The sequence below is a fragment of the Strix aluco genome, chromosome 5 (genome assembly GCF_031877795.1).
Source record: "Strix aluco isolate bStrAlu1 chromosome 5, bStrAlu1.hap1, whole genome shotgun sequence".
Classification (NCBI taxonomy): domain Eukaryota; kingdom Metazoa; phylum Chordata; class Aves; order Strigiformes; family Strigidae; genus Strix; species Strix aluco.
In genome coordinates, this window is record NC_133935.1 from 64320300 (window position 1) to 64347009 (window position 26710).

The following is a 26710-nucleotide window of genomic DNA, read 5'->3' on the forward strand; positions in this document are numbered from 1 at the left end:
CTGTCCGGCACAGAAGAATCCAGCTGGTTTTGATCACCTCTGTAAAAACATGGTTTTTTAACTGCAGCTTTGATATTGGTTATTTGATCTTGTGTAAGCAAAAGCCATGGTATCATAATTCCTGTACCTGAGGTCCCTCCCTTTCACACTGCAGTTGTGATACCTGTCAAAGCGTTTCTAAAAACTGGAAACATCACTGGTAATGCCTTAGCATATGTTGTATGACTTACATGAAGTTTTATTTTTTTCAGCAGAACATTTTAACACGGTGTGGTGGTTTAGTCCCTGCCAGGGTCTGAGACCATGCGGCCGCTGCCCCTCCCCCACAAAGGGAGTGAGATACAAAGCCCTGAGGCTGAGATAAGGACAGGTTTAATACAACAGTGCAACACAACAAACAACAACAATAACAGTAATAACAATGAACAGAGCAAAATATCTATCAATACAGCAGTGAGAACAGAGCAAATCCCACAGTACACACGGTAACCGACTGTCCCGCTTCAGCGCCAGGATGTGACATCTGCATGGTATCTGAATAACCCGGCTAGAGCTCCCCCCCACTGCTGGGGAAACTTAACCCTATCCTGGCTAAACCAGGACACACAGCTAAAATTTTACATTGGCACATAGAGTTCCAGTTCAAAGGCTACGCTGCTTTATTAAATGTTTGGCAAAGTTTCCAGAGGTTTGCTTGTTTGTATCTAGTGCCCTGAAATTCAGACACTGGATCTGTAGCACTTTGTGATATGAGAGCTCACAGGTTCACAAAATCTAGAAGTCTTGCCATAAATGTTTTTGACTATCAGTCAAGTAATAGCAGGCAGAGCATTTGTGATGGGGAAAGCATGGAATCACCAGTAAAGGAGGAATGAGAAGTTTAAAATCACAGAAGAGTTGAGACAGAACACCCAGGACCTCCCAGTGGATGCAGAGGAAGTGCGAAGCAGTGGGGAATGTGGACAGACCAGTCTCTTCCCATTCAACAGTTTTTATCTACCTGGCATTTAATATCAACAACCCTTCCCTGAGGCCCACTGTAAAGATAAAGGAACACAGTAACTGATATGTTAGATTAGACCTATCCATCTGATCCGATCTCTTTTTTTCTTGAGAGCGGCCCGGGATCAGAAAAGTAAAAGGAAGGTGAGAGGAAAGCACTCTTGCAATAAACTGTCCACAGAAATGTGTCTTCCTAAGCTGCACACCTGAATAGCTATCTATTTTGTGCTCTGATGCACAATGCTTTACCAACCACCTTTCGAGTGCTCATTTGAGATACTTATATTACCTGCATGTATCTGGAATTCATACTTTAAATCCTACAAACTTCTTGCCAGAGTGAGATTCAGGCCAGCTACGTGCTGTGTAAAATTACACTATTTTCCAAATACATTATTTTGCTCTGTATTGTATTTGTCTTGCCTATATTCTACGCTAAAGAGTCACCATGGAGTCAGCCAGTCTTCATGGAGTAAGAAAAGAGAAAAGAAGGAAAAGGGGTTCTATGCCTTGCATTGCTGGTGACTATCTTATGTTCAAAGCCAAGCCTGTATTCTCCTAAAGCAGATCCCCCCTATCCCCCCCCCAAAAAAAATTCACCTTGCATTCACTTCATTTCCTATAAACATTAGTTGTCTCTGTAGCCTTACAGTTTCAGTTTATGTTCTTGTATTTTTCCAAAAGATTAAATAGTAGAGGAACGTTGATTTCGCTTTGACATTATTTTGTACTTCTCCCTTCTAGGCAGAATTCAGGCTGGCAATACTCAGGGCCTGGGAAATGCTAAAATGGGTGTGATGAAATGATCTAAATGAAAGTCATTTAACTACCTTGAGTGCCCTTCTTCAATGTCTAGAAAGTTTGCTAAAATTTCAATTGAAATTCTGCTTCTCTATCTGCAGAATCTGGACCTGGTTTATTGAGTTGTTTATTCTGGGTCACCCAAAGATACTGGTACTTTAAAGAGAGATGCCTTTTGGCACTTACAGAATCTGAACAGAAGTGAAATCATAGTCTAGTCCCTGCCTTGCAGTTTCTTGCTTCTCTGTATTAAATATGACAACATGGAGAGAGATTTTGAGAGGCAGGTCAATAAGACCACTTTGTAGACAGCCTAGGATGTGACTAGCATCCCAAGGAGTCCAGCAATATATGCTTTGATCCCTGCATCACACTGGGACACCCTGTTGTATATATATCAACAAGGAATTGCGTGGAAGATTTCATACCTGTGCAATATGCACCAGACAACTCCCAGACACAGATTGGATTTGTACATGTACCTATCCATCACTTTTCAATACAAACAACAAGACAGCAAAGACAGTTACATAATTTTAAAACATATTCAGTTATGGAGCATTGATGACCTTTTTAAGAAGACAAGTAAATTCCATCCTTCAAGAATACATACTTAAAACTTGGAAGGTTTTTCACAGCGTGCTTGTGCAAGCCCCTTGGCATTGACAGATACCCGTTCTGCCAAAGCAAAACAGCCTGCAAAATTAGGGTCTGAGATTTCAAGACAGTCACGAGTTTAATTCTAAAGAATAACATCGATACAAAACAATGTTTATTGCATGGCTTAAAAAAAATAAATTACAGCCTTATTTAACAATTTCATCTTTCTTAAAGAAATTCTTTTTTGTTGTTCTTTCTTGGCAGTTTTTTTTTCCTTTCCCACTGAAAACCATTGTACAGGTGGCTGGAAACAGATTCAAAAAGCTTATTAGTCTAACTTCATCGCTTAACACTTCTAGATGTTTCCCAGTGTGTGGCTATTCCAGACCCTTCTGTCTGTTTTTCTGCAAAGACTCCATGGAAATTTCACCCAGAATCACGGTATTTTTCTTTATGCTGATAGTCATGTAAAAATGCAGTATTCAAGATCAATCCTAAGTGTTTATGTATACCAGTCAAGGATCAGAGTCTTTAGAGAACATTCTTTCATGTAGGTGTTCTGAACCTTTCACAGTTACTTTTCTCTTTCCTATCAGTAGTACTCAGGACTGCAAAATTTGCCTGTGTTTGTTGTCCCCTTGTTACATATGAGAAAGTAAAGGGTAAAGAGCTAAAGGGCACCTATCAATATTAGCATCCTTAAGGGAGCAACTTTGGATTCCATTATGTTCACTAATGTGTTACTACCATCATGGTATACTGGTTATAGTTCTCCTTGACCAGTAGTAATTAGATATTTTTCAGTGTATGTGTGTATAACCATTAGTTTATAACTGATAAGGTATTTACTGATTAGTAATTGACACAAACAGACAGTATGAAAATTAATGTGAATCACTACTTTATCCATTCAGACACATTTTGTTTCTGTCCACACAATTCCAAAGTGTCGTGTTCAGCAGCATATATATATATAGACATCAGACAATATGCAGTTACCCTTCTCTGCCTTTGTTTTCATCTCAGAAAATATATTTATTCAACAGAACTTCAAGATCCTGCAGAAGAAATATACCATATGTTAGCAGTCTCCTTCTGGTGTGCACTGCTCCCTCAGGCTACTAGCAGGTTGAGACAAGATGATAGCTTGACAGTGTCAAGTGATGATTTCCTGAGGCAGGGACCTAACAACCAGCCATTTAAAGGGAGGCTAAGGGCACCCTGCAGTCCCATAACAATAATATTGTTAATGTCACACCAAAGTACGAAGTACCTTACTGCTGGGACAGCTAGTAATTAAGGGCACTGGACTAATAATAGACTTGGGCTGTCTGTAAATCCTCTGCATTGTTGCAGTACATGCTGCATATACCAAATGTAGGTATCCAAAGCACAGAGTTCTTAGTCTCCCCCACTCTGCCAGTGTAACAATCCTTACAGAAATCCTTTTTTACCTCTTCTCTCACTGGAGCGTGACAAAAATTTAAGCTACATACTAAAGAGTCTCTGATGCGCCAGCCAGCAGAGGGCACGGATGACGCACACAGCCACTGGCGGGTACATTACAATGCTTTCACTGAAAAGTTCAATACAGTCTTTCTATTCTCTTTAGCAAAGCAGCTGCTTAACTCTGGCCTACAAACAGAAAAGACGACCAGTCTCTCACTAATGTGGTACCTCATTAGCAGAGAAGATGTGCGGCTTATTCTACAGGGTTTTTTTTCCAAACATCTGGTATATCAGGACAAATCTGAAAATACCAGAGAGAGACATCATCTATTCTCATGCTCTCCTCTCTAGAGATTTCACTCAGCTGAAGGTTTCTTCTCATTAAGATCTTCAGCTATCACTAAAATCCATGCTTAAACTACAGATAATGTGATCTGAGCTCTTTGGTAGTACTCTGAACTAGAGCTGTGGGTCCCAAACAGCTTGTTTCTTCCCAAATGTGGAAATATCTGGATATGCAGTGTTAGTTCAGGTCAAGCTTTGCTGACCATTTATAGCATCACCACCATCATAATCTGAAACTTAAGATCCACTGTTATAAATTTTTATAGCACAAATAAGTCTCTGCAATGGAGTAAGCTGCTTTATTGTCACTTCAGAGACTCAATGTGCTACGTGCTGCATGGCCCCGTAATACTGCTAAATGCTAAACTGGTCCTGAAGTGTGTAAATCTCAATAGACAAGACAGAAAAGTGAAATACTTTATCAGTGGTTAAATGTTTCCCAGAAAGATTAAGTGGCTTGTCTACAGCCACACGGGATAATGAATTGTGGCCTTCTGTGCCGCAACTCAGGCTTTTAGCTGCAAGAACAAATGTCCTCTGAGCTGCTAATTGTAGCAAGGTAGCAATACTTTTACATACAATATTCTATTAGCAAACTGTCTGCAAAATAAAGAATTGCCTTTCATAATCATACAGTTGCACAAAACATATAACAGATTTTAGAACAATGTAACAGATCTTTGAACTTGGACAAACCCTCCAAGACTTTTTCATACACTGTATTTTGACCCCCTAGACACTGTAAAATACTTCAGTCAGCATACAGCTGAACTAATGTTTTAGAACTTACCTGCTGGCCTTTTATGAGGATATGACTGAAATGTATTTCTTCAGAATAAGTTACTGTATCTGCAATGCATTGTTTCTTTAAGCTTCCAACACTATGAGCCTTAAGTGCTACTGCAGAATTCAAAAATTCTTGCAAAAATAGAGACTGCTCAATTTTATGTGAGTTTTCCCCCATGCAGTAATCAGAACCACTTTATTCCCAGAAACCACTCTCACAAATGGGCTGTCTCTATTCCACACATCACCAGCTGGGTGATATGTGGTAACGGGAGAAATTCTTACATTTTTCAGTTTTAAGGCAGTCAGAAACATTTCACCTATTCACTCAAAATTTGATAATTGCTTTGGCTGAAACCAGTTTTTAAAAATAACAAGATACATAGCAGAAAAATAAAGAATCGTGTTTTGCCTGTGAATTATTTCCTGGTCCTATGACCCATTCAACCTGAACAACCCAGTTCCTCAATGTCTACTTTACACCCATGTCTCCAGTGATTCCACTAGTTACGTTTAGCGTAAATGGCCGGTAAATTTGTGACTGCTGGCTGAGGCAAGGCTTTATGTATGTACTGAATGGCCATCTGGCTGCTACTAAGAAGCAAACAGAACAGCAGAGTTCTGGTACACTCTACCTCAATGCAGGATCTCATGAAGTTCCTCTTTCACTGTGCCACCAATTTTCAAGAAACTTCGAGAGCTGTACCATGCTCTGAAACTGCTGAAGACACCATCATTGCCTCAGAGTGGCATCCAAAATTCCGATTCTAACCCAAAATACCAACGCTAGGGAATAGCATTAGGACAAAGGGACTACCTGTATCAAGGGAAGCACCTTATGCTATTGGGGGTGGGGTGGGTGGGTGGGGGGGGGGTGGGAGGTGCCTGTTTGGAACTCACCACTTACATTTGTCTCTTTCCTCCAGATTTTATCTTAAGAGAAGCAACAAAAACTAATTCCCTAATGTTACCATTGTGTAGCAGGGCCAGCTCCAGCATTCAATTTCCTTCTGGAAATGTTCAATTAAATTTACATGAGTAAATAAATTAGTATCTGTAAAAAAAAAATCTTAGAATTACACTATGAGTCATTTTGACTGTATCTACAACCAGGACATGAAAAAGCATAAACTTTTTCACTACAGCTAGCCCAGAACCAATCGCTCTTGACAGCAAACTCACAAGAGCTTCCAGTTTTTGTGGTATGACTGACATAGCCAGTGAGATTTGTCACAAATTGCATTCTCTAAAATGCTGAATTATGTTTCTAAAAAGAGCATGAAAAACAAATTTCAAAATGTTTTGATGAATTTGCTATGTTTCGGTAGTAGAAGTAGCCATACTAAATTTTTGAAGTGCCTTGGTTATACCTGTGTGAAAGCCCTGCATCAATCAATACCACCAACACTGCAACCTTCTAGAGCATCATGTATAATTTCAGTGACAACTTCAGAGACTGGTAGATGGATCCAGGTTAAGCATTAACTCTGTATTTATGGGGAAAACAAGCCTTTCTCTAATGTGTTGTGGCAAGACTGTATGCTAAATGTTGCTTATCCAGTGCAGGCAGAGGATGATTCCTGGTGAAGCGGCATGTCCTGTCAGTGCTCACCATAGAAAACCACTGTCACAAGCATCTCCTGTTGAGGCGAGGAAGCATGCCAAGGGAGACTCTCCAAAAACTGCCAAAGAAGAACCCAAATAAAACCACGGTAAGGCCTGGATCTGAAAAAAAGAGATGAACATTCAAGAAGAGAGGATGAGGTTCTAGGGGCATGAGAACCGCCATCACTGGAGGTGAAGGACCTACAAAATCGATCCTGTCAAGGAGACTTAAGTCCACCAACTCTCACAAGCCAGTGCCGCAAATGCGGCCCTGGGCCACCCCTTGCCGGGCGCGGGGTGCTAGGCAGCCAGCCCAGGGCGGCAGACCGACGCCGGGCCGCCCCCTCCTGCCACACTCCGCCAGGGACCAGCAGTTCACCTCAGGCGATCCCCGCGGTGCCCGACCTGTTCGTCGCGGTGCCCGGCACCGCCCTGCTGCTCCCTGGGGCGTGCGGTGCCTCCAAGCGGCCACCTCAGGCCCGCGGGACTGGAGGGAGGCCCCTCGCCTGCCGCCCCGGCCCCGCCCGCCATTTCATGTGGGAGCCGCCCCGCCCGCCCCCCGCTGCGGACGCGGCTCCGTCACCTCCCCCGCAGACGCCTCCCCGCTCGCCCCGGCCCCGACTCACGGTCGCCCGCCCGGGCCCCGCGCCGGGCGCCCCCGCCGCTCCCCCGCCCCGGGCCGCGCCAAGCCAGCCCAAACCCCTCCCCTGTCTGCAGCAAGTGGCAGCGGCAGAAGGGCGGCGGCGGCGCCATCACGTGAGGGCCCTGCCTGGCGCTCGGCTCCCCGCGCAGCCTCGCCGCCGCCGGCCCCGTCCCGAGCCCCGCCGCCGCCGCCTCGCCGCGCCCCGCGCTCCCATGCCCAGCAGCGAGGCGGTGCCGCTGGGGCTGGGCGCCTGCCGCAGGTCGGGCGCGCTGGCCGGGATGCTGGCGCTGGTGGCGCGGCTGCTGGAGTGGCTGCGCTCGCTGTTCTGGAAGGAGGAGATGGAGCTCACCCTGGTGGGGCTGCAGTACTCGGGCAAGACCACGCTGCTCACCGTGCTGGCGGTACGCTGCCGCCGCCCGGCCGGCCAGGGGCAGGGGCAGGGCAGGGCGGGGTGGGGCGGGGTGGGGGGCGCCCGGGGCGGCGGCCCGCGGGCGAGGGCTTCGCGGCGGGCGGTGAGGCGGCGGGCGGCGGCCCGGCAGTCAGGATGGGCTGGAGGCGGCCGTCCGCCCCGAGCCGGCAGCTCCCCCGGCAACAAGTGCGGGCTTTGCCTCCGGGGCCTGCGGCGAATCCGCCTCCTGTTATGAGGTCCCGCGGCTCGGCGGTGCGCTGCGGAGTCAGGAAGGGAGGGAGGGAGGGGGCGGGCGGGGGCATGAGGCAGGCAGCTCTTTTATCTTTTGCAACCTCGAGAATTTCACAGCAGGCTCAGGTGGGTGTGAAACTGTTTGAAGAGGGAGAAGGAAAATGTCTCCCGTGTCTGACTGCAAAGCGTGCCCATCTCGAAGCAGATTCCTGGGCACGGGCTCTCGCCCGTGATTCAGAGTTGGCTTTTCACGGCCAACGTATCCCAAAATAACTCGGAATAGATTGTCCATCCTCCAAGGCCACAACTCCTCTGTCGCTGAATTCTGCCCTCCCATCAGTTGCATCAATGTCAATGCCTCCCACAATTCCTTGATAGCTCTTTCCCAGCATTCAAGGCTGATTTTGGCATTCCCTTTCCACTGGGGTGATGGCCTTGCAGCCTTGTACCTCTGTAACGCTAACACCTACCGTGACGTTTTCCATTTTGTCGCCATGCTGAGTTATGTTCCTCATCCTTGTTTGCTATGCCTTCTGCATTTGGGTGGATCCCAAAGATTTACTTCCCATCAGAAGATGAAAACAATGTGTTGTAAATGTGGTTGCTGCTAATCATAAAGCCTAGTGCATACCCTTTTGTGTAAGGTGAGTGCTGTTGTGAGATGTATTGCAGCTTCACCTGCCACAAGATAAAGGTTTCCTGATGTTCTTGAGTCCTTATCCTGAAAAGTTAACTAGATCACAAATCAACACCAGACTGGGAGGGGTATGGCCTAAAGTCAAAGAGATTGAGGCAATGATGACATGGGTACATAGTATTCATTACTTGCTTTTGCATACAGTTGTGGATTAAGGGGAAAATAGGAGATTGTGAATTAGTGTGAGTGAAGAGGTGGAGGGAGAGCAGGAGAAAAAGGAATGGGGTGGGGAAAGTGTACAATGAAAGTATGTTTTGGGGGACATCAGCAATTAATAAACAGAAAATACCTGGGACTGGTAGTTTAGTTCGTTAGGCACTCGGGCGGTCTTGGTAACACGGGCCTCAGCACTCCTCAGGCCCATTGGAAGTGTTCCTCTCCCACAGGCGAGCTTTGCTGAGGAAGGGGGAAAAAGCATGGCATGGTGCTTGGGTTATTGATTGAATCTTCAAATTATATCGATTCTTGGATTCATAAATGGAGTAAAGAACGCAGCAGTTCAGAGACCTCAGTAGTGTGTGGTATTAGACTTTGTCCGTGTAACTGTCCACTCGCTTATACTACACCACCAGTGGAATGGCATCGTATGTATTTGTCTCTCATGCTAATATCTTGAATACCAGAGCACTGCTGTTAACTGCAGGTTTGATTTTGCCAGCAAATGTGTTGCTTAAGAATGTTCTGCAAGGCATCCATGTTTTCTGACTTGGGGAGTGGCACAGATTGCAGGTTTTGTAGCTTTTGGATCTTTCAGTCTGGAGATGACACGCCATGATAATTACCAAAGAAGGGTGGTTGGAGAATTTGGGAGTAAACAATGTAGGGTAAGGCAATGGATTATATCTTGCTCTTGAATACAGTTGATACCAGGCTGGCAAATAGATTGGGAACTCTAGGTTCGTTTGTGTGTATGTGGCTAGACTGTAACAAGATGAAAATAACGGTTGCAAAATAGGGGCTACTTAAAATGCAAACTGTAATGGATCGTAAAAACAAATGGTAGGAAATTACTATTTTTTTCCACTTTGCAGTAGTATTCAGAGATCCTATCATGCTAACACTGATTAAACACCCTTTGAGACAGTCTCTTCCTTGAAGAGTTTAAGCCACATTTAGTCCTCTGTTAACAGTGGAAACCTTAGATAATGGCCTTTTACTATGGATGTGCACTGATGTAATAAAGTAGAATCTGGCCCATGGTTGTTGATATGGTAGGGGGTAATGACAGTATTCATTGTCAGCTCAATATTCAGCATCATTTAAAGAGGGCATTACAGACTCCTTCGCATCAGTTATTTTCATCTGTGTCAGGATGTAATCTCTTTTTTACTGAGATGCAACAATAAACTTGTTGTACATCTTGTATATTCACAAAAATAGGCAATTTGTCATGTAAACTTCTTTAGCAAGCAAAATGGAACAGATTTTTTTACTTTATGGTGCTTACAGCACTTAAACCAGAGTAATCGGAGCTTTTGGATGAATGTGGGCAAAAGATTCAACATATTACTTTCTTTTCTTCATTGTGTAGGAAAATAAAGAGCTGTAAACATAATGCTTTCTTTGTAGCTGATTCTGTTCAAGGAGAATGGAAAATTTTTAGAGGAAATGACTGAAGAACAATAAAGGGAGTGCTGATTGTTCTATCCCCAATACCAGAGCAATTATGGTGTTGGGTTTTTTTATTTCTGTCTTCCAGTTGAGCATATTGCATATAGTATATACTTTGTTGGCAAAAGTGGAATCCTGACTTTCTGTGAGTTTGTTTAAACAATAGCCTCCTGAGTTGTCTGGCTGGTTTTCCAGGCATTCACGTGCTTGAGTAATGATGCTGCATTCTCAAGATTTATGTGTTCCTATGTGTTTATATGTCTGTCCTTCACAAATAAATGTACTATATATTTTAACAAATTAGGCCAGGACCTGCTACAGGAGATCATTATGGATTGGCTTTGTCTTACTCCATCAAATTAAAAACTTCTGTCACTGCTGGGTACATGTATCTGTGTGAGACTGCAGGTGCATTTGTCTTCACTGTTTTTTCCTACTGCTGTTGACAAGTCACTGAAGCAAGGAAAGAAGAGGGGAAAAAAAGACTTTCAGAAACAAAAGATGGGGAAGTTGTATAGTACAGAATTTAGCAAGTAGGTTCCCATAGGTAAAGTTGAACAGGTAATTGATGGAAGATGTTTCTTGCCTGAAGGATCTAATTCCAAACCCCAAAATCCTGTGAGAGGATATAGTAAATGTCAAAGATTATACAGCTTTTAAAGTCCCAGATTAAAAATAATTAATCTTAGTTTGTGAACACAAACTGGAGGCCATAGTGTATTCTCACTCTGTCATGAACAGCGAAGAGAAAAGTTGCAGAAAATGTACAAATGATAGCACTAGGGATAGCTGGTGGCAGTGTGTGCACTGAGAGGCATGTAGCTGCTCCAGTGCACCCTGCAGCTCTGATCATCCACTTCTCAGATGGGAGGGACCTATTGGAGCATGGCTGCTTCCCTCCTTGTCCACACACCCATATTTTCTTCCAAAAAAACCACAGGGCACATGGGATGATGAGGTGGGTGAAGGGAATACGGGCAGATAGATACGGAAGGTCCTGCTCTCCTTTCTGGGTGACTGGAAAACCAGGACTACTGTATATGTTGCAGAGAGTGCCTGGGCCTCTGTGTAGACATAACTGTTAGGTAGCCATCTGCCTGTCTTAATGCACCACATCTAGGAGACACAATTCCTTATAAATAATACATTTTGAAAATGAAGAATGAATAATGAGTTATCTACTTGGATCTGAGTTTCACCTTTCTCCTCAAAAGCTGTCTTCTGTAGTGGGTAGATGTGTGTAAGGTTCCCATTGGCATGATGACAAGTGTCTGTCTTGTAAAACTATTTCTGTGAACTAGGGGAGGAGTCAGCACTTTGGTTTTATGTTTTGGGTTTATGGTGTGTTGAGTTAGTACCTTGTATTTTTCTGTCTTAATGGCGTTCTCTAAGCTTCCACAGTGAGACTTCTGTGCAGTCACCTACTCAGAAGGAAAGGGTCTGCACGTAACACTCTCTACATGCGTACTCCTTCACTGTTTATTATATTTGTAGTTAAACCACTGATAATGATAGTGAGAAACTACAGTGAAAAATTCTTATACAGTCATATTGGGGGTTGGACTAAATGACCTTTAAAGGTCCCTTCCAAACCAAACCATTCTACGATTCTGTATTTTGACTGCTGCTTTCTGGTTTGCTGAAGGATCACATGAAGAATTGTCCAAAGTCTCGTGTTTTCTGGGGTGATCTTTGTCACGGAGGAGAATAAAAGATTGTTTAAAGGGGCTGAAATGGTCTTCCTTAATTGAAGTGCTGACCAGTGCTCTTGCAGAAAATTAATGTGATATTTTAGTGTTGTAAAATAAAAAACAAAAATAAAGATTGCAATTGAGAAACTTATCTGCTGTGTATCAACTACTTTATAATTTTTTTTTTTTTTTTTTTTTTTGTATTCTAGTCAGGGCAGTTCACAGAAGATATGATTCCTACAGTAGGCTTCAATATGAGAAAAATAACAAAAGGAAACGTTACCATAAAGGTAGGTATGCATGTTTGAATTAATACAGAGTAGACAAAGTGATTTTAACTTGGAATGTAAAAGCGTAGGTAATTTCTTTTAAGATGATAGGATCATTTATCTGTTTTTCTAGCTCAAAAATAACTTTTTAAAAGCATATAGTCATGTATTTCTCTGTTACATTAATCTATTTGATTTCGTTAGATCCATACCAAGCAGAAGCTTTGTTGCACTTTTTTTGGGTTAGAAAGGTCATAAAATTCTGAGGTATTAAGGGAGCTGAGTTGACTTCTGGAGGTGCCTCTCTTCTCTCTCTCTCCCTCACAACTGTAAGTGAAAATCTGAGGTAACGTCACTACTAACTTACTTATCTCAGCAGAGAGTGTGGTTTAGCTGGCATAATGTTAGCTATACGGAAATAGAACAGCTAATGTAAATCAGTAGTCAGGGAACTGTCTCTTAGGCCTATAGAGAAATATAGATGATGCCAGTTTGGTTGTGATTCTTTCCATAGTCATCAAAATAGAGATAAATCACTCCAGTGCTGTTAAAGGTCTCTCTGTTGCTTGATTATGAAGGGAGCCTGGTTGATTAGTCTAAATTGAATTCATAACTTTATCTAAAATTAGGTGAAGGGAATATAGGTTTTTGCCTTTATCTTGACTTTTCCCTCCTTTTCCTTCATTTTCTCTCCTTTCTGCCTTAGTTCTAAAGATATTTTTTTCCTCTGCTTTGGTGTGACTCCTAAACCTAGGGAGGATTATCTGAAATTACCTGTAATGTGAATATAAGCAGTTGTTAACAGTCTACCTATTCTCTCTAAACAGTGAGCAGGTAAGGGGTGGTAAAAGGGATACTTGACTTCTGTTGGTTGGGAGATGTTAAAGCTGGACTAAAAAACCCTAAACCTAAAATGACCATAGCGGTATAAATACTATGACTGCCTGTTTGTTTCTGGTCTTAGTATCTTCCTATACTTTCTCAAAATTCCACATGACTATAGGGCCTTCAGCTGTATGTTTCAGTTGTGTATCTACTTCTGTGTTCTAAACTTGCAGAATAATCAGTAGGTTCCTCTACAACTACTTATGTGTTACAGTGCCTAATAAGCCTTTTGAAATCTATTGAAATGGAAAGTCTAATGTCACCCAACTATTTCCTCTCATCACCCCAACCCTCCTTCCTGTATACCCTCTTGAAATTCATGTTAGGTTTGGCTGAAATAAAAACTCTTGACATTACCCATGATTTGGTCTGATTTTAGTTTCCCAGGAAATTTTGGCACATTGCCAAAAATAAATGATGGTGAGTATCTTAAAACTAGGTCTACGGTAAAGACTGTAAAAGGCTTAAAAGGAAGATGGAATAAAATGTAAAATGGAGTAGAAGTGGAGGAGAATTATTCTTTCCTTGGTAACCTCAGCTTTGTGACTTTGTGCATGATCATTTATATTTCCAGGAAGTTCCTGGAATGTGTGGAGGATAACTTCCTCACACAGCTGGTGAGTGAGCTGACCAGGGAAAGTGCCCTCCTGGACCTGCTTCTTGTGAACAGGGAAGAGCTTGTGGGGGAAGTAAAGGTTGGAGGCTGTCTAGGGTGCAGTGATCATGAGATGATTGAGTTTTCGATCCTTGGAGAAACAAAGAGAGGGGTTAGTAAAACTGCCACCTTAGACTTCCAGAGGGCAAACTTTGACCTGTTCAAAAGACTGATTAACAAAATCCCTTGGGAGGCTGCCTTGAAGGGTATGGGAGACCAGGAAGGCTTCATATTTCAAGAGAGAAGTCTTAAAGGCACAGGAGCAGGCTGTTCCCATGTGCCGAAAAACAAGCAGGTGGGGAAGGAGACCAGCCTGGCTAAACAGGGACCTTTGGCTGGATCTCAAGAACAAAAGGAGAATCTATTGCCTTTGGAAGAGGGGCCAGGTCTCTCATGAAGACTATAAAGATGTAGTGAAGTTATGCAGGGAGAACATTAGGAGAGCCAAAGGGCAGCTAGAGCTCAACTTGGCTACAGCTGTTAAGGATAATAAAAAATGTTTCTATAAATTCGTTAACAACAAAAGGAGGATTAGGGAAAATCTCCCTCCTTTACTGGATGCAGAGGGAAACATGGTAACTAAGGGTGAGGAAAAGGCTGAGGTGCTCAACGCCTACTTTACCTCAGTCTTTAGCAGTGGAACTGGCCGTTCCCTGGACACTCAGCCCCATGAGCTGGGAGATGGGGAGGTGAAGCAGATTGAGGTCAGCACAGTTGAAGAGGAGGTGGTCAGAGACCTGCTACATCACTTGGATGCACACAAGTCTGTGGGACCGGATGGGTTACACCCGAGGGTGCTGAAAGAGTTGGCAGATGTGCTCGCCAAGCTGCTTTCCATAATTTACCTGAAATCATGGCTAAGTGGGGAGGTCCCATTGGACTGGAGGGTGGCAAATGTGACACCCATCTACAAGAAAGGCAGAAAGGAGGATCCAGGAAACTGTAGACCTGTCAGTCTGACCTCGGTGCCAGGGAAGGTCATGGAGCAGGTCATCTCGAGTGCCATTAAAAGTCATATAATGGACAACCAGATGATCAGGCCCAGTCAGCATGGGTTTATGAAAGGCAGGTCCTGCTTGACAAACCTGATCTCCTTCTACGACAGGGCGACCTGCTTATTGGATGAAGAAAAGGCTGTGGATGTTGTTTACCTTGACTTCAGTAAGGCCTTTGACACCATTTCCCACAGCATTCTTCTGGTGAAACTGGCTGCTCACGGCTTGGATGGGCACACACTTTACTGGGTAAAAAACTGGCTGGATGGCCGGGCCCAAAGAGTTGTGGTGAATGGAGTTAAATCCAGTTGGCAGCCGGTCATGAGTGGTGTCGACCAGGGCTTGATTTTGGGGCCACTCCTGTTTAACATCTTTATTGATGATCTAGACAAGGGGATCGAGTGCACCCTCAGTAAGTTTGCAGATGACACCAAGTTGGGTGGGAGTGTTGATCTGCTCGAGGGTAGGGAGGCTCTGCAGAGAGATCTGGACAGGCTGGAACGATGGGCTAAGGCCAACTGTAGGAGTTTCAATAAGGCCAAATGCCGGGTGCTGCACTTGGGCCACAGCAACCCCCAGCAGCGCTACAGGCTTGGGGAGGAGTGGCTGGAGAGCTGCCAGTCAGAGAGGGATCAGCCGGCTGAACATGAGCCAGCAGTGTGCCCACGTGGGCAAGAAGGCCAATGGCATCCTGACTTGCATCAGAAATAGCATGGCCAGCAGGGACAGGGAAGTGATCTTACCCCTGTACTCGGCACTGGTGAGGCCGCACCTCGATTCCTGTGTTCAGTTTTGGGCCCCTCACTACAAAAAGGACATTGAATTACTCGAGCGTGTCCAGAGAAGGGCAACGAAGCTGGTGAAGGGTCTGGAGCACATGTCGTACGAGGAGCGGCTGAGGGAACTGGGGTTGTTTAGTCTGGAGAAGAGGAGGCTGAGGGGAGACCTCATCGCCCTCTACAACTACCTGAAAGGAGGTTGCAGAGAACTGGGGTTGAGTTTCTTTAACCAAGTAACAAGCGATAGGACAAGAGGTAATGGCCTCAAGTTGTACCAGGGAAGGTTTAGACCAGATATTAGGAAGTATTTCTTTACAGAATGGGTCGTTAGGCGTTGGAATGGGCCGCCCAGGTCAGTGGTGGAGTCCCCATCCCTGGAGGTGTTTAAGAGTAGAGTTGACATAGCGCTGAGGGATATGGTGTAGTTGGGAACTGTCAATGTTAGGTTAATTGTTGGACTGGATGATCTTCAAGGTCTTTTCCAACCTAGATGATTCTGTGATTCTGTATATGATTAGAGCCTACTTCGGGAGAGAATCTGACCTCTTATCACAGAGCAGATGAGCAAGAAGACAAAGTAGCATCATATCGCGTTTTTAATTCACACATTTCCTGAGAAGTAATTGTTTGATAGAAGCCTAAACTTTTCAGTGTAGAAGGTGTGTGTGTGTTTAAAAAACCAAACTGTCACATGATGATCACTGCAATACTCAATGCAACATGTCTGAACTCTTCTTTGAAGTAAAAAGTCAAGACTAGCATTGCTTTACACAGTGGGCAGCTTTCTGAAAACACAGACGAATTTATATGGCAATATTAGTAAGCCTGCATCAGTTGGACTTTATCCGGGAAAAAATGTAGGTGACCAGAATCAAAAGCCTGTCAGCATTAATTCTTTCAGCCAACTCTGTATGCTCAGTTTATTTTGGAGACCCAGGAATCAGAAAGAGTAAAAGGTAACTGCAATGGTCTTTCAGGAGACCAAAGTAGCACACAAGGTGCATATTCTGCTGAGTAACAGTTACGCAGCTTTTTCTTGTAAATGGAGACTGTTATTTCATGATGCTCTCTGTTAGTTCTTATGAATGCGATGTTTGAAACTGGTGAAAAAACACAGTTTCATTGATGATGAGGTTTCACTTCTGGTCGTGGCCCCTCTTCACCTCTTTTCTCAGTATATACAAGATCATCCAAGCTCTCCCTCATCTCTGCTGGTTCATTTCTCCGTGTCCAGCTCTGCTTGTGGTAGTGTGTCCACTACATATAAGGTAAGGCTAGTTAGGGGAAATCTGAATTTATGAGAACATCTGCTTTGATTGCCATAGGGCAGTATTCATGCTGCATAACAAGAAGGTATACTGATGAACGGAGATCTGTTTCCTCTCTTTCGTTGCTATAGAGTTTCCCTCCAACTCTCCTCATGCCCGTAGCCTCTCCTCTTCGTTCCCCTCTTCCACTGCGTCCCCTCTTCCACTGCGAGGTTTCTTTGTGCCTCATCCATTTGCATATACACACAAAGGCCAAACCTTGAACACCTCATTCCTCAAAATACCCACTCCTGTCCCTTAAAGAGGAAGCAACAAATGTCCTTGCTTAGTACAGGAGCGAGTTTGCCAGTGAATGAGGAAAAAAAAAAAGAAATTCTAGTCTTGGGTCCCTCTCTTGAATGTGTCTCAACAGTCATCCATATGTGGCTGAGCAAAGAGCTGAACTCCCCTATAGAAAGGACATACTTCACCCTGGCAGTAGCTTGGTACATTCCTGTTTATCTTCTCCCAAAAGAGTGCCTTTTTAATCAAAATCAGAATTTCTGAATATTTTTTTTTCTTTGGGGTCCAAATTCTGCTTTCCAAACAGAATCTTTCTTGTAAAGGGAAATAAAACCAGCCCCTCTTAAAAAAACCCCAAAACTGCCCATGGTAGCACTTCTAAACCTCAATATGATGTTCCTCATGCTAGGGGCAAACTAGACTTAAGTTCTGGAAAACCTGAGAGGGAATCAGGTCATCCTAGTGAGGGTGGCAGAGATTAAAGATCAGCTTTTACAGTCAGCTTAAGTAGATCATGGTGTGAGGTTTTACAGTCTGCTTTAAGCCTGGCTGTGCACCCGTGCACCCCTTTTCCATCAGCGCCAGTGATCCCATGGCAAAGTGGTGGTCAGATCAGCCAGCCAATCTAGATGAAAGCATCCTCTAAAAAAAACCCAGCAACCAACCAAACCAAACCTGCCCCAATGATAGTTTCTCCCCAGTCAAATTACCTAAGCAGTGTGCTCCCAAAACAGCTGTGTGATTGCAGGTGCCACCACAGTGTGGGAAAGCAGGATACAGACACAGGCAAAATGATGCATTTTGGGGGAAGCCTGGGTAGATTGACTTAGCTACAAAACACTGTATTTAGAGGACAGAATCTGGCCAGGAAGTAAGCAGTCTCTATTTGATGAAAAAAAATGTTTCCTTCATCCTTCCACTCTGGTAGCTGCAAACTTTTAAGCACAACTACCCTTGCCTGTTGCTAGAGGGCTGCCAGAATTACGTGTTCAGTATGCACACATAGGCTGCTTTTAGATTCGGATGGACCAGTGACAATATTTAAAAACAATAAATGTTTAATGCTGTATTATTAGGATTTATGAACTTTGGATGGTGTTTTCTAGCCTTTATGATTAATTCATGATTGATATTAGTTATGAAAGAGAATTTATGGAGAAGTCAATAGGCATTGATACTGGAACAGTCTGATTGATGTGCTAATTGTATAGATTTTCTCCCTCAAGATTCTGTTTATTATACCGAAATTAACATGTACACTAGCTGTGACAGCAAATCAAATAGTTTATTTACCACAAGGACATCAGAGGTACTGCCTTGCAAGTGTAAATGCATCCTAAGGCTATCCCATGCTTTCTTGACCTCTGATACATCAATGGTAGGTGTGTAGAACAGGACCAGTGACAAAATTGTGATTACCATTGTGTTATGAAGCAGCAAATGCAGACTCACAAGCAAAAGCTGTTTGTTTCAGTTTAAATAGTCAAACTGTCGTAAGTTTTCACTTATGCAAAGGGGTATTTTTTTCTTATTGTTATTTCAGCATGCAGGTGTTCTGTGTCCTCCTGCCTGAGCTTTCCCTTCTCTTTCAGAAGAGTACATTTGTACTGAAGCAGTACCTTCCACTTGAGCTTTAGCAATGCTTCCTAATTTATACAGGAGAGAATTCTATTGTAGTTACTCCTAAACTTCACTTTTCATTGCATCTGCCTTAGTTTACTACTGATCAAAGAAGTCCATAGATGCCTGTCGTGGTGTAAGCTCAGCCGGCAACTAAGCACCATGCAGCCCGCTCTCTCAGTCCTCCCTGCCCTGGTGGGCAGGGGAGGAGAATCAGAAGAAAAAAATGAGTTAAGTTTATTAGGACAACACAAGGAGTGAAGAAATAATAATAGCAATAATGCTAATAAAAGAATATATCAGGTGAGTGATGCACAATGCAATTGCTCACCACCTGGAATGCAATGCCCAGCCTGTTGTTCCCGAGCCACAATCCCTGGCCAGCTCCCCCAGATATATACTGAGCATGACGTCATATGGTACCAAACATCCCCTTGGTTAGTTGGGGCAGCTGCCCTGGCTGTGCTTCCTCCCAACTTCTTGTGAAAATTAACTCTATCCCAGCCAAACCCAGGACAATGCCACAGTCAATAAAAAAGTTACTACATTCAACCACAGTTCATAAATAATCCACAGGAATAGGAACTACCTTTCAGTTCCCTTGTTTTCTGTCTTTTGCATAGAAACAATGAGGCCATGATTTAGACTATATATAGAGAAGTCATAAGGATAGTTGGAGTGCTATACTGATGTTGCTCCAGAATTTTCAGATGTGGAAGAAAATGAGAAAGCTATTGATGGTTCATTCACCTAGACAAACAAAAGTCATTTGCAAGTAGACAGAGTCTTCAAAAGTACTTTTTGAGCCGGGATAGTTCAAGTAGGTGAAGGAAATTACTAATAAGTTTGTACTGGAGTTGTCTGCACAAATGATACTGCAAGATCAAGTTCATGCAGGGAGGAGGTGTGTGAGTTTCTGTGGAACTGTGCCATGTTTTATGCTTTGATCTCAAAAGTCATGTTATACTCTAGTTGTTACAACAGAGTTGTTAAGAATAAGGGGATAATGCTAACATTATTAGTATGTTTATTAGTTTCAAAAATGATACTTGGTTTGGAAGCCAGTCTGCACGGGAAGATAATTTATCTTAACCAGTTCTCATGGTCTCTCTGCTACAACAGCATACAGTGAAAGTAAGAGGTGTAGGGGAATGTGGCTCTTATGTATAGATGCTTATTCCCTTAAAAGCTTGTCAAGATGAAATACTTGTATGTCACTATTCCTGAAGGTAAGCTGTTAAAATCTTACAGCCTAATTTCTAGGTAAAGTTTCCAAAATTATTTTACTGTGGGAAGAATGACATCATTTGTTGACACATTGATGACTGAAGAGTGGTGAAGCGGATGCCTCTTGCTAGAATCCTTTGATGATTATTTGCAGCCTAGTCAAAAAGGATTTAGAGAGAAATTTTCTTTAACCTTTCTATCCAACAAAGCAGGTTACCTTTATCATAGAAATATATGATATCCAACTGTCAGCTGTTATTAAAATTCCTGGATAAAGTGTTATATTACTGAACCTGTGAAGTCCTTCAAACATGGCAGGAGTGATCTTCATATTAAGCAGATAGGTCTTGTGTCTGACCTTTTTCAAAGGTCTCAGAGGACGCTGTGAAACAGAATTGGTTAAACTTACTAGTAGAGCGAGGCTGAGAAACCATCTGGATCAACAAAGTCATCAAGTGAGAAAACAATTCCAGAAGTATAAGACTGATGACCTTAGGCATACTAAGTTACAACAGGAAGTAGGTGATACTAATCCTTTATCTGTTTTTTTCTGTATTTTGGAGTAGGCCGCTGAGAAGAAGGTACTATGCTAGTGCAGCATCACCACCTGGTTTCTTTACTACAGTTCTATCTCTAGATTCCATACAATTCGAGAAGGCAACAAGAACTGAGGATCCCACAGTCTTCTTTACTATCTTCCAATTTTGGCAGTCATTTCCAGAAGCCAGTGGATTTATTCTCATGTTTAGTCTCTAATCCTAGTGTGTAAAAGTATGGTTACTGGCATGCCTGTGTGTGTGAATATTTATCTGAACCACTCTGAAAGAAAAACACTGATTTATGGAAGCCAAAACATTTTGTAGGAAGATGATGATTTCACATGCTCTTTAACTGAAGTCGAGCATGATCAGAAATGTAAAGCTTTAACCATGAATTGTCAAGTTTGGCTTGTCAATGTATTTAATAAAACCTGTCACCTGTTATTTCCAAAAAAAAGAGGAGGCAAAGAGGAAAGATTTTACCAGGCAGTATTTGAAATCTAAACAGGAAGCTTTATGGATTTAGAGGTTGTGGTTGAGGTATTAAATTACAGTATGATTTCCAGCATCAAAATATCTAATGTACTACAACTTAGGGATCTGTTAAAACTATATTGATGAAGTTCATAACAGAACTGATGGCTATCACTTTTTTTCTGGCAAAAAAATCTATGAATTAATTTGGGGGTTTAATTCCAAGCAAGTTTTGTTGTTTGCTGAGTGATTGGATTTTGATGGAATTTCTCTATTTTTGGATCCAGCTCAGTATTGGTAGTTGTCTTGCTTTAGTGAGATTTACTGTTAGGAAAGTTAGACAGTCGCTAAAAAATTTCTTTTTAACAAACCAGACTTTGAGAGCCTCCGAAGACCTGCATCGCCAACTGTTAATTTAAATGATTGTGAAGCTCCAACTAATCAACCTTTGATACTTGCAGTGATGGTTTTAGGATAGTCTCAGGTATAAAAAAGAAACAGAGCAACACAAGACACGCATATGCACAGGCAATGCAGCAGCTCCGTTTTCGTTGCTCTTGCACTTCGTTTTCCTAAAATAGCCCCGCCGGCCAGTTTGTGCACCCCCCTGGATATTGCAGTCCGGAGGGAGCAGCTCCGGGGCTGGAGCTGCCGAGGTCGGACTGCGGTCACCCCGGCTGTCACCACTAGAGGCCAGCGTCCCTCCACGGGAACTGCGGCCCGGCCAGCGCAGGCCAGTCTGCCGGGGGGGCGAAGCTGAGCTAATTGCTATTTGCTCTGATGTGGCAGAGAGCGAGAAGGAGGATCCCGGCTCTTGCGTTCCTCTTCCAGCTTCCTTCGTTGCAGCACTTCTCCCTCCTCTGGACAGTAGAGTTTCCAAGTCTCCAAACATCGGCATAGAATCAGAAATCTCCTGCTTTGTAATGCTTCATCCTGCCATTCAGCAGCAATTAAAAACCATCCTACCTGTCATGTCATCTCATGTGTCATGCAGCAATACAAGCCTCTCTCTGTATGGCCTCTATAGCTCCAGCAGTGTTTCAGCAAGTACTGGGTAGTCCATATGGCTTGGTTCACTCTGAAAAGGCTGTGCCGTATCTGGACTTCAAGTCAAAGTGATTATTTCTATAAAGAAGAATTTTTGTGGGATGTCCAAGTAATTTATGATAGTTGTCTGTAAGGAAAAACTGTACTGCTGTATTCAAAAGGGCTGTGATCCACAGCAGGAAGTCCAGTTACTGGTGATATACCCCAGGGATTGTTTAGCATCCTCATTAGTGACCTGGATGATGAGACAGGGTGCACCCTCAACAAGTTTGCTGATAATACAAAACTGGGAGGAGTGGCTGTGATACAGCAGGGGATTATGCTGCCATCCAGAGGGACCTTGACAGACTGGAGAAACAGGCTGACAGGACCAGTATGAAGTTAAAGAAAGGTAAGTACGAAGTCCCACACCTGAGAAGAATCAACCCCAGGCACCACCGCAGGCTGACTGGCTGGAAAGCAGCTTTGCAGAAAAGGACCTGGGGGTCCTTGTGGACACCAAGTTGACTGTTGGTGAGCAGTGTACCTGTGCAGCAGAGAGACCAATGGCATCCTGGGCTGCATTATGAAGAGCTCTGACACCAAGTCAAGGGAGGTGATCCCTCCCTTTTACTCATCACTAGTAGGGCCATACCTGGAGTACTGTGTCCAGTTCTAGGCTCCCCAGTCAAGAGGGGTGTGGAGCAACTGGAGAGAGTCCAGTGAAGGGCCATGAAGATGATTAAGGTACTGGAGCATCTCTGATATGAGGAGATGCTGAGATATCCGAGACTGTTTAGCTGAGAGAAAAGAAGGCTCAGGGAGCTCATCAACGTAGCCAGAAGATGTAGCCAAACTTTTCTCACTGGTGCCCAGTGACAGGACAAGTGGCAATGGGCACAAACTGAAATATGAGAAGTTCTATTTAAATCATAAGAAAAACTGTTTTTATTGTGAGGGTGATTGAACATTGGAACAGATTGACCAGGCAGGTTCTGGAGTCTCAATCCTTGGCACAGTCTGCTCTAGGTGACCCAGCTTTGAGCAGTGTGAGTTGGACTATGCAACTCCAAAGGCCCCTGCTAGCCTCAGTGGTTCTGTGATTCTGTGAAAAGGAGTTAAATTGGGGTTACAAAGTGGCTCAGAGAGTAAGTATGGAGCATACTCAGAATTACCAATGATTAACTAAGAAGGAAAAGTATGAAAGCACTCTCCCATCTGATAGCTTGGGAAGAGAAGCCTTGGAGACTGTATCTGTGCTGGGAGTTGTGTGCTGCAGTGTAAGGATCGTGCATTAGATAGGAACCTCTACAGCGGTCAGGCCAAAAACATGGGACCAGAAGCCAGTGTCCTCAGTCAGAACAGTCAGTGCTGAGTGTCTCACTGGTCATTCGGAGTAACTCTTGGGACTCCTAAAAATGAGGCCCAGGAGTTGATCTCAAGGAGTCGTCTAAACCAAACTTGTGCTCTGAGGTGAATCAGATATTTACCCAAATATCTTGGGTAATTGTTTTTTAAAATTTGTTTTTCCATGAAGAAGGTTTTACAATATCCCTTGTTTTGTACATTGTTCTTTCACTCTAAGTGTTAGAAAGCTTTTTTCCTAATATCTGACATGAGTTGCTGTCATCACAAATTGAGATGCTTTTTTTTTTTTTCTCTTCTATATCTGGCAGCCATTTCCTGGGAAACATGGTTTTTCTCCCCTCTCCCCTCTTTATAGGTCATATTTTAAACATCTCACCCTCTCTTTTCTTATCTGGACTTTTTCAGATTTGCCTGTGTCTGTTCTCTAGAGTAATGCTCAAAACCAATGTAGGAGCCTCCCTAACATTGAGGACAGGGCAGTACAATACTTCCGGAATAGTACATAAGATGCTTCTGCTAGTACATACTGATTTAAGATATGCAGCACTGTTGAAACACATATTTAGTCTGTGAACTGCTCATGTTTTTTGTCCTGCATCTCCACCTGGTTATTATCCGTTTTGTGCTAATGCATTTGGCTCCTTCGATGCAAATGTAGCATTCTGAACTTGGGTGTGTTAAATTTCAGCTGCCTTATTTCAGACCATCCCTCTAGTTGGTCTAGATACTTCAGGATTCTGATCTTTTCTTTTTATCCACTCCTAGCTTGAAGTTATCTGCAGCTTATATAAACATATGTTCTATTCCAATATCCTGTTGGGCCACCTGGGAACCATAAATGCTGCCCCTGGGTAGCTCTGTCCTCAGCAGCATTGCCTCACTGATACATACTGGGAATCTGTCAGGATTGCCCAGACTTGAGAGGTAGAGGCCAAGGGGGACACATGGGAAGAATGCCAGGGAGCTGCTCTGTGGGGTTAAATCTGTCATGAGAGAATGTCCTTTTCTTGTCTAATCTACCAGTATTAGATTTTTTTTTTCCCAGCATACACACTGTTGCACATCCTCCTGGCTTTTCTCTGCTATTGAGCAAATACTAATTTTTGCTTTCAAGGTTATATGTTCTTCAAGGACAAGCAAAATTAGTAATCACTACAGTTATTGATTGTCTGTTTTGAACTATCAGTGTCCTTGCCTCTGTCTCTTTGCCTTCAGTCTTCCAAATGCAAGTTCTGCCTACAACTTCTATATACCTGCTTTCACCAGAATCTCTTGGATTTTGATGTCTAGAGACTGATTCATGATCATATGAAAAGAGAGTACAAAGGATTGCACGTGGTCATGAAGAATCAGAGCATTCTACTTTGGGGAGGACACAATATTGAGGCTAGGGTAGATTGGCTTCTTCTGTTTAGAGGTGTGTTATGTCTCAACTGAAGGATGGGTTCCCAGGTACTCTTCTGCCTTAGAACACAATGTGGAGGTAAGCAGCACAAGGTTCAGAAAATGGTTTCTGAGAGCAGACTTTGCTTTTGTGTCATGTTTAAAATCCACGTGTTGATCCTTTCAGCATTGTACCTTGTGTCTCTGACAAAATGACAGGTATACCCTGGTCATTGAGAAATAACCCCTCCCATTAAAAAGCCTCTGGACTTGTTTTTGGGAGTTGAAGATACTCAGCCATTTTGTGTTGCACATCTAAGTCCATTTCCTGTTCTTCAGTGAAAGTTCTATGATTAAATTAAATAATTATAAACTGTGAAGTGTGCATATAGTATTTTTTTTTGTCTGTCATGTCTAAAATAATATACCTAGTTGCAAAAATGTTCGAAAGTTGGACTTTATCACCAGTAAGGGGTAACAATAGGTTCTTTAAAGGACAAAGACTGATTTCAAAGAACATAGTGATCTGGGAAGTATTACCTGCAGAAAATTTAGCCATATGGCATATTTTTTTCAGCTTTAAGAGCAACTGTAAAGCCATTTCCAAAATATAGGATAATAGATAGGTAGTAAGTATTCTAAGGTAGTAAGGTTTTCTGACTTCCATAATAGGTTACATGACTGGTACTACAAGTAAGGCTCTATAGTTTTGTATCCACAGGGCAGTTTATTAAAAAATGTAAGGTTATTTGATTTAGCGCTTTTTATTATTCCAGTTTATTAGATGGGGAAGCAGAACATTAGTGGTTGAAGATTCCAGTCTAGAATAGGTGACTACTTAGGATTTGTCTCCCCTGAGCTTAGCAAGGTGAAAATGAGGAAGCCAGCCTGAGCCAGTTGTCTGAATTCGGTGGAGAGCAGTGCGTGCTTTGCAAGAATGGTTCACCTGGTAGACAAGGTGGGTAAGACAGATGGAATTATTTCCTGCTGTGGGTGCCCTCTGAGCTCTTCAGTAGCCACAGAGAAATTTTAATCACTTGGATCAGATGCCTGCATTTTAGGTGGCTGAAGTTGAGGGAAATAAATCCCATGCTTTCCAGTTACTCCCTGTCATTACAGATTGAGTTGGCTATGAATGCTATGACTGTGCTTGCTGTGTATGCATGAGCTTGTTAGTCATATCTCAGTGTATGTGGATTTGTCTGTGTAGAACATGGTGTTGGACGTTGCTGGTGCTGCCTTATCCTGCCCAGATATTTTTCTGTGTTTAGAATTTCCTCATGTGTTTGTTCAGGTTAGGTTTTATGGTTGGTATTTTCTGAATATTTCTAACCAGAAAGATATATTTCTGAGTCCAGGTATTTGTAGTGTTGGATTTTGCTTGCAAGTTAAGATGCTTAAATGTAAACAGCTATATGTCTGCAGTGAGGGTTAAACTTCTTTAATAACAGTCAGAGGAGCTCTAGTCTGTACCATCAAGCCTAGAGGATAATGCTGTCATCCTAAAGAAGACGTTGTATCTGGTCAGCTGAATAGCTGTTTAGGCTTCACTGACTATGGTGAGATCTTAGGTACTGCACCCATGCATTGACATTGAGATACAAATGTGTCATTGTACACATCTCTGTCCACAAGAAATATCCTACCCAGCATGTCTGAAAAAAAACCCATGTAAAACTGACATCTAGAAAATACTACTTTTCCCTTCCTGCAGCTTTCTTACTGTCAAGCCCTCCCACAATATAAGCTAATTAAAAGAAATGCAACTAGAGTGTTAATGAGCCTTCCTGTAACTGAAAGCTTTTGAAGACCTTTGAACGTATTCCCCAGCTGCATTTTTGCTCAACTGTCATGATACCTCTGTGCAAAAGAAAAAGATTTGCTCCTTAAACATAGCTGATAGCTGCAGTCTAAAGAAGGACCCTTAGAGCCACATGAAGTATGAAAATTGAACAAGAGACATATCCAGAGAGATTCTTGTTTTAGAAGAATTTGATTTAACAGGTATGATAAATGATGATTCCAAAGTATAGTGATTAATCTAGTTTACAAATTAAAACATTGCATTGT

At 42.9% G+C, this 26710-nt stretch overlaps 1 protein-coding gene across 2 annotated transcripts in view; it reads left to right on the plus strand.

Moving 5' to 3' along the window:
- Positions 1-7247: 7247 nt before the first annotated feature.
- The window catches only part of LOC141923843 (ADP-ribosylation factor-like protein 8B), a 31782-nt gene continuing 12319 nt past the window's right edge, over positions 7248-26710 (plus strand). Inside the window, exons 1-2 of one of the 2 annotated variants that reach the window (XM_074825483.1) lie at positions 7248-7632; positions 12080-12160. In XM_074825483.1, coding sequence (XP_074681584.1) covers positions 7444-7632; positions 12080-12160 — 270 coding nt within the window. In that variant the 5' untranslated portion in view covers positions 7248-7443. The remainder of the gene's footprint in view (positions 7633-12079; positions 12161-26710) is intronic. The other variant, XM_074825482.1, reaches the window with a different exon arrangement.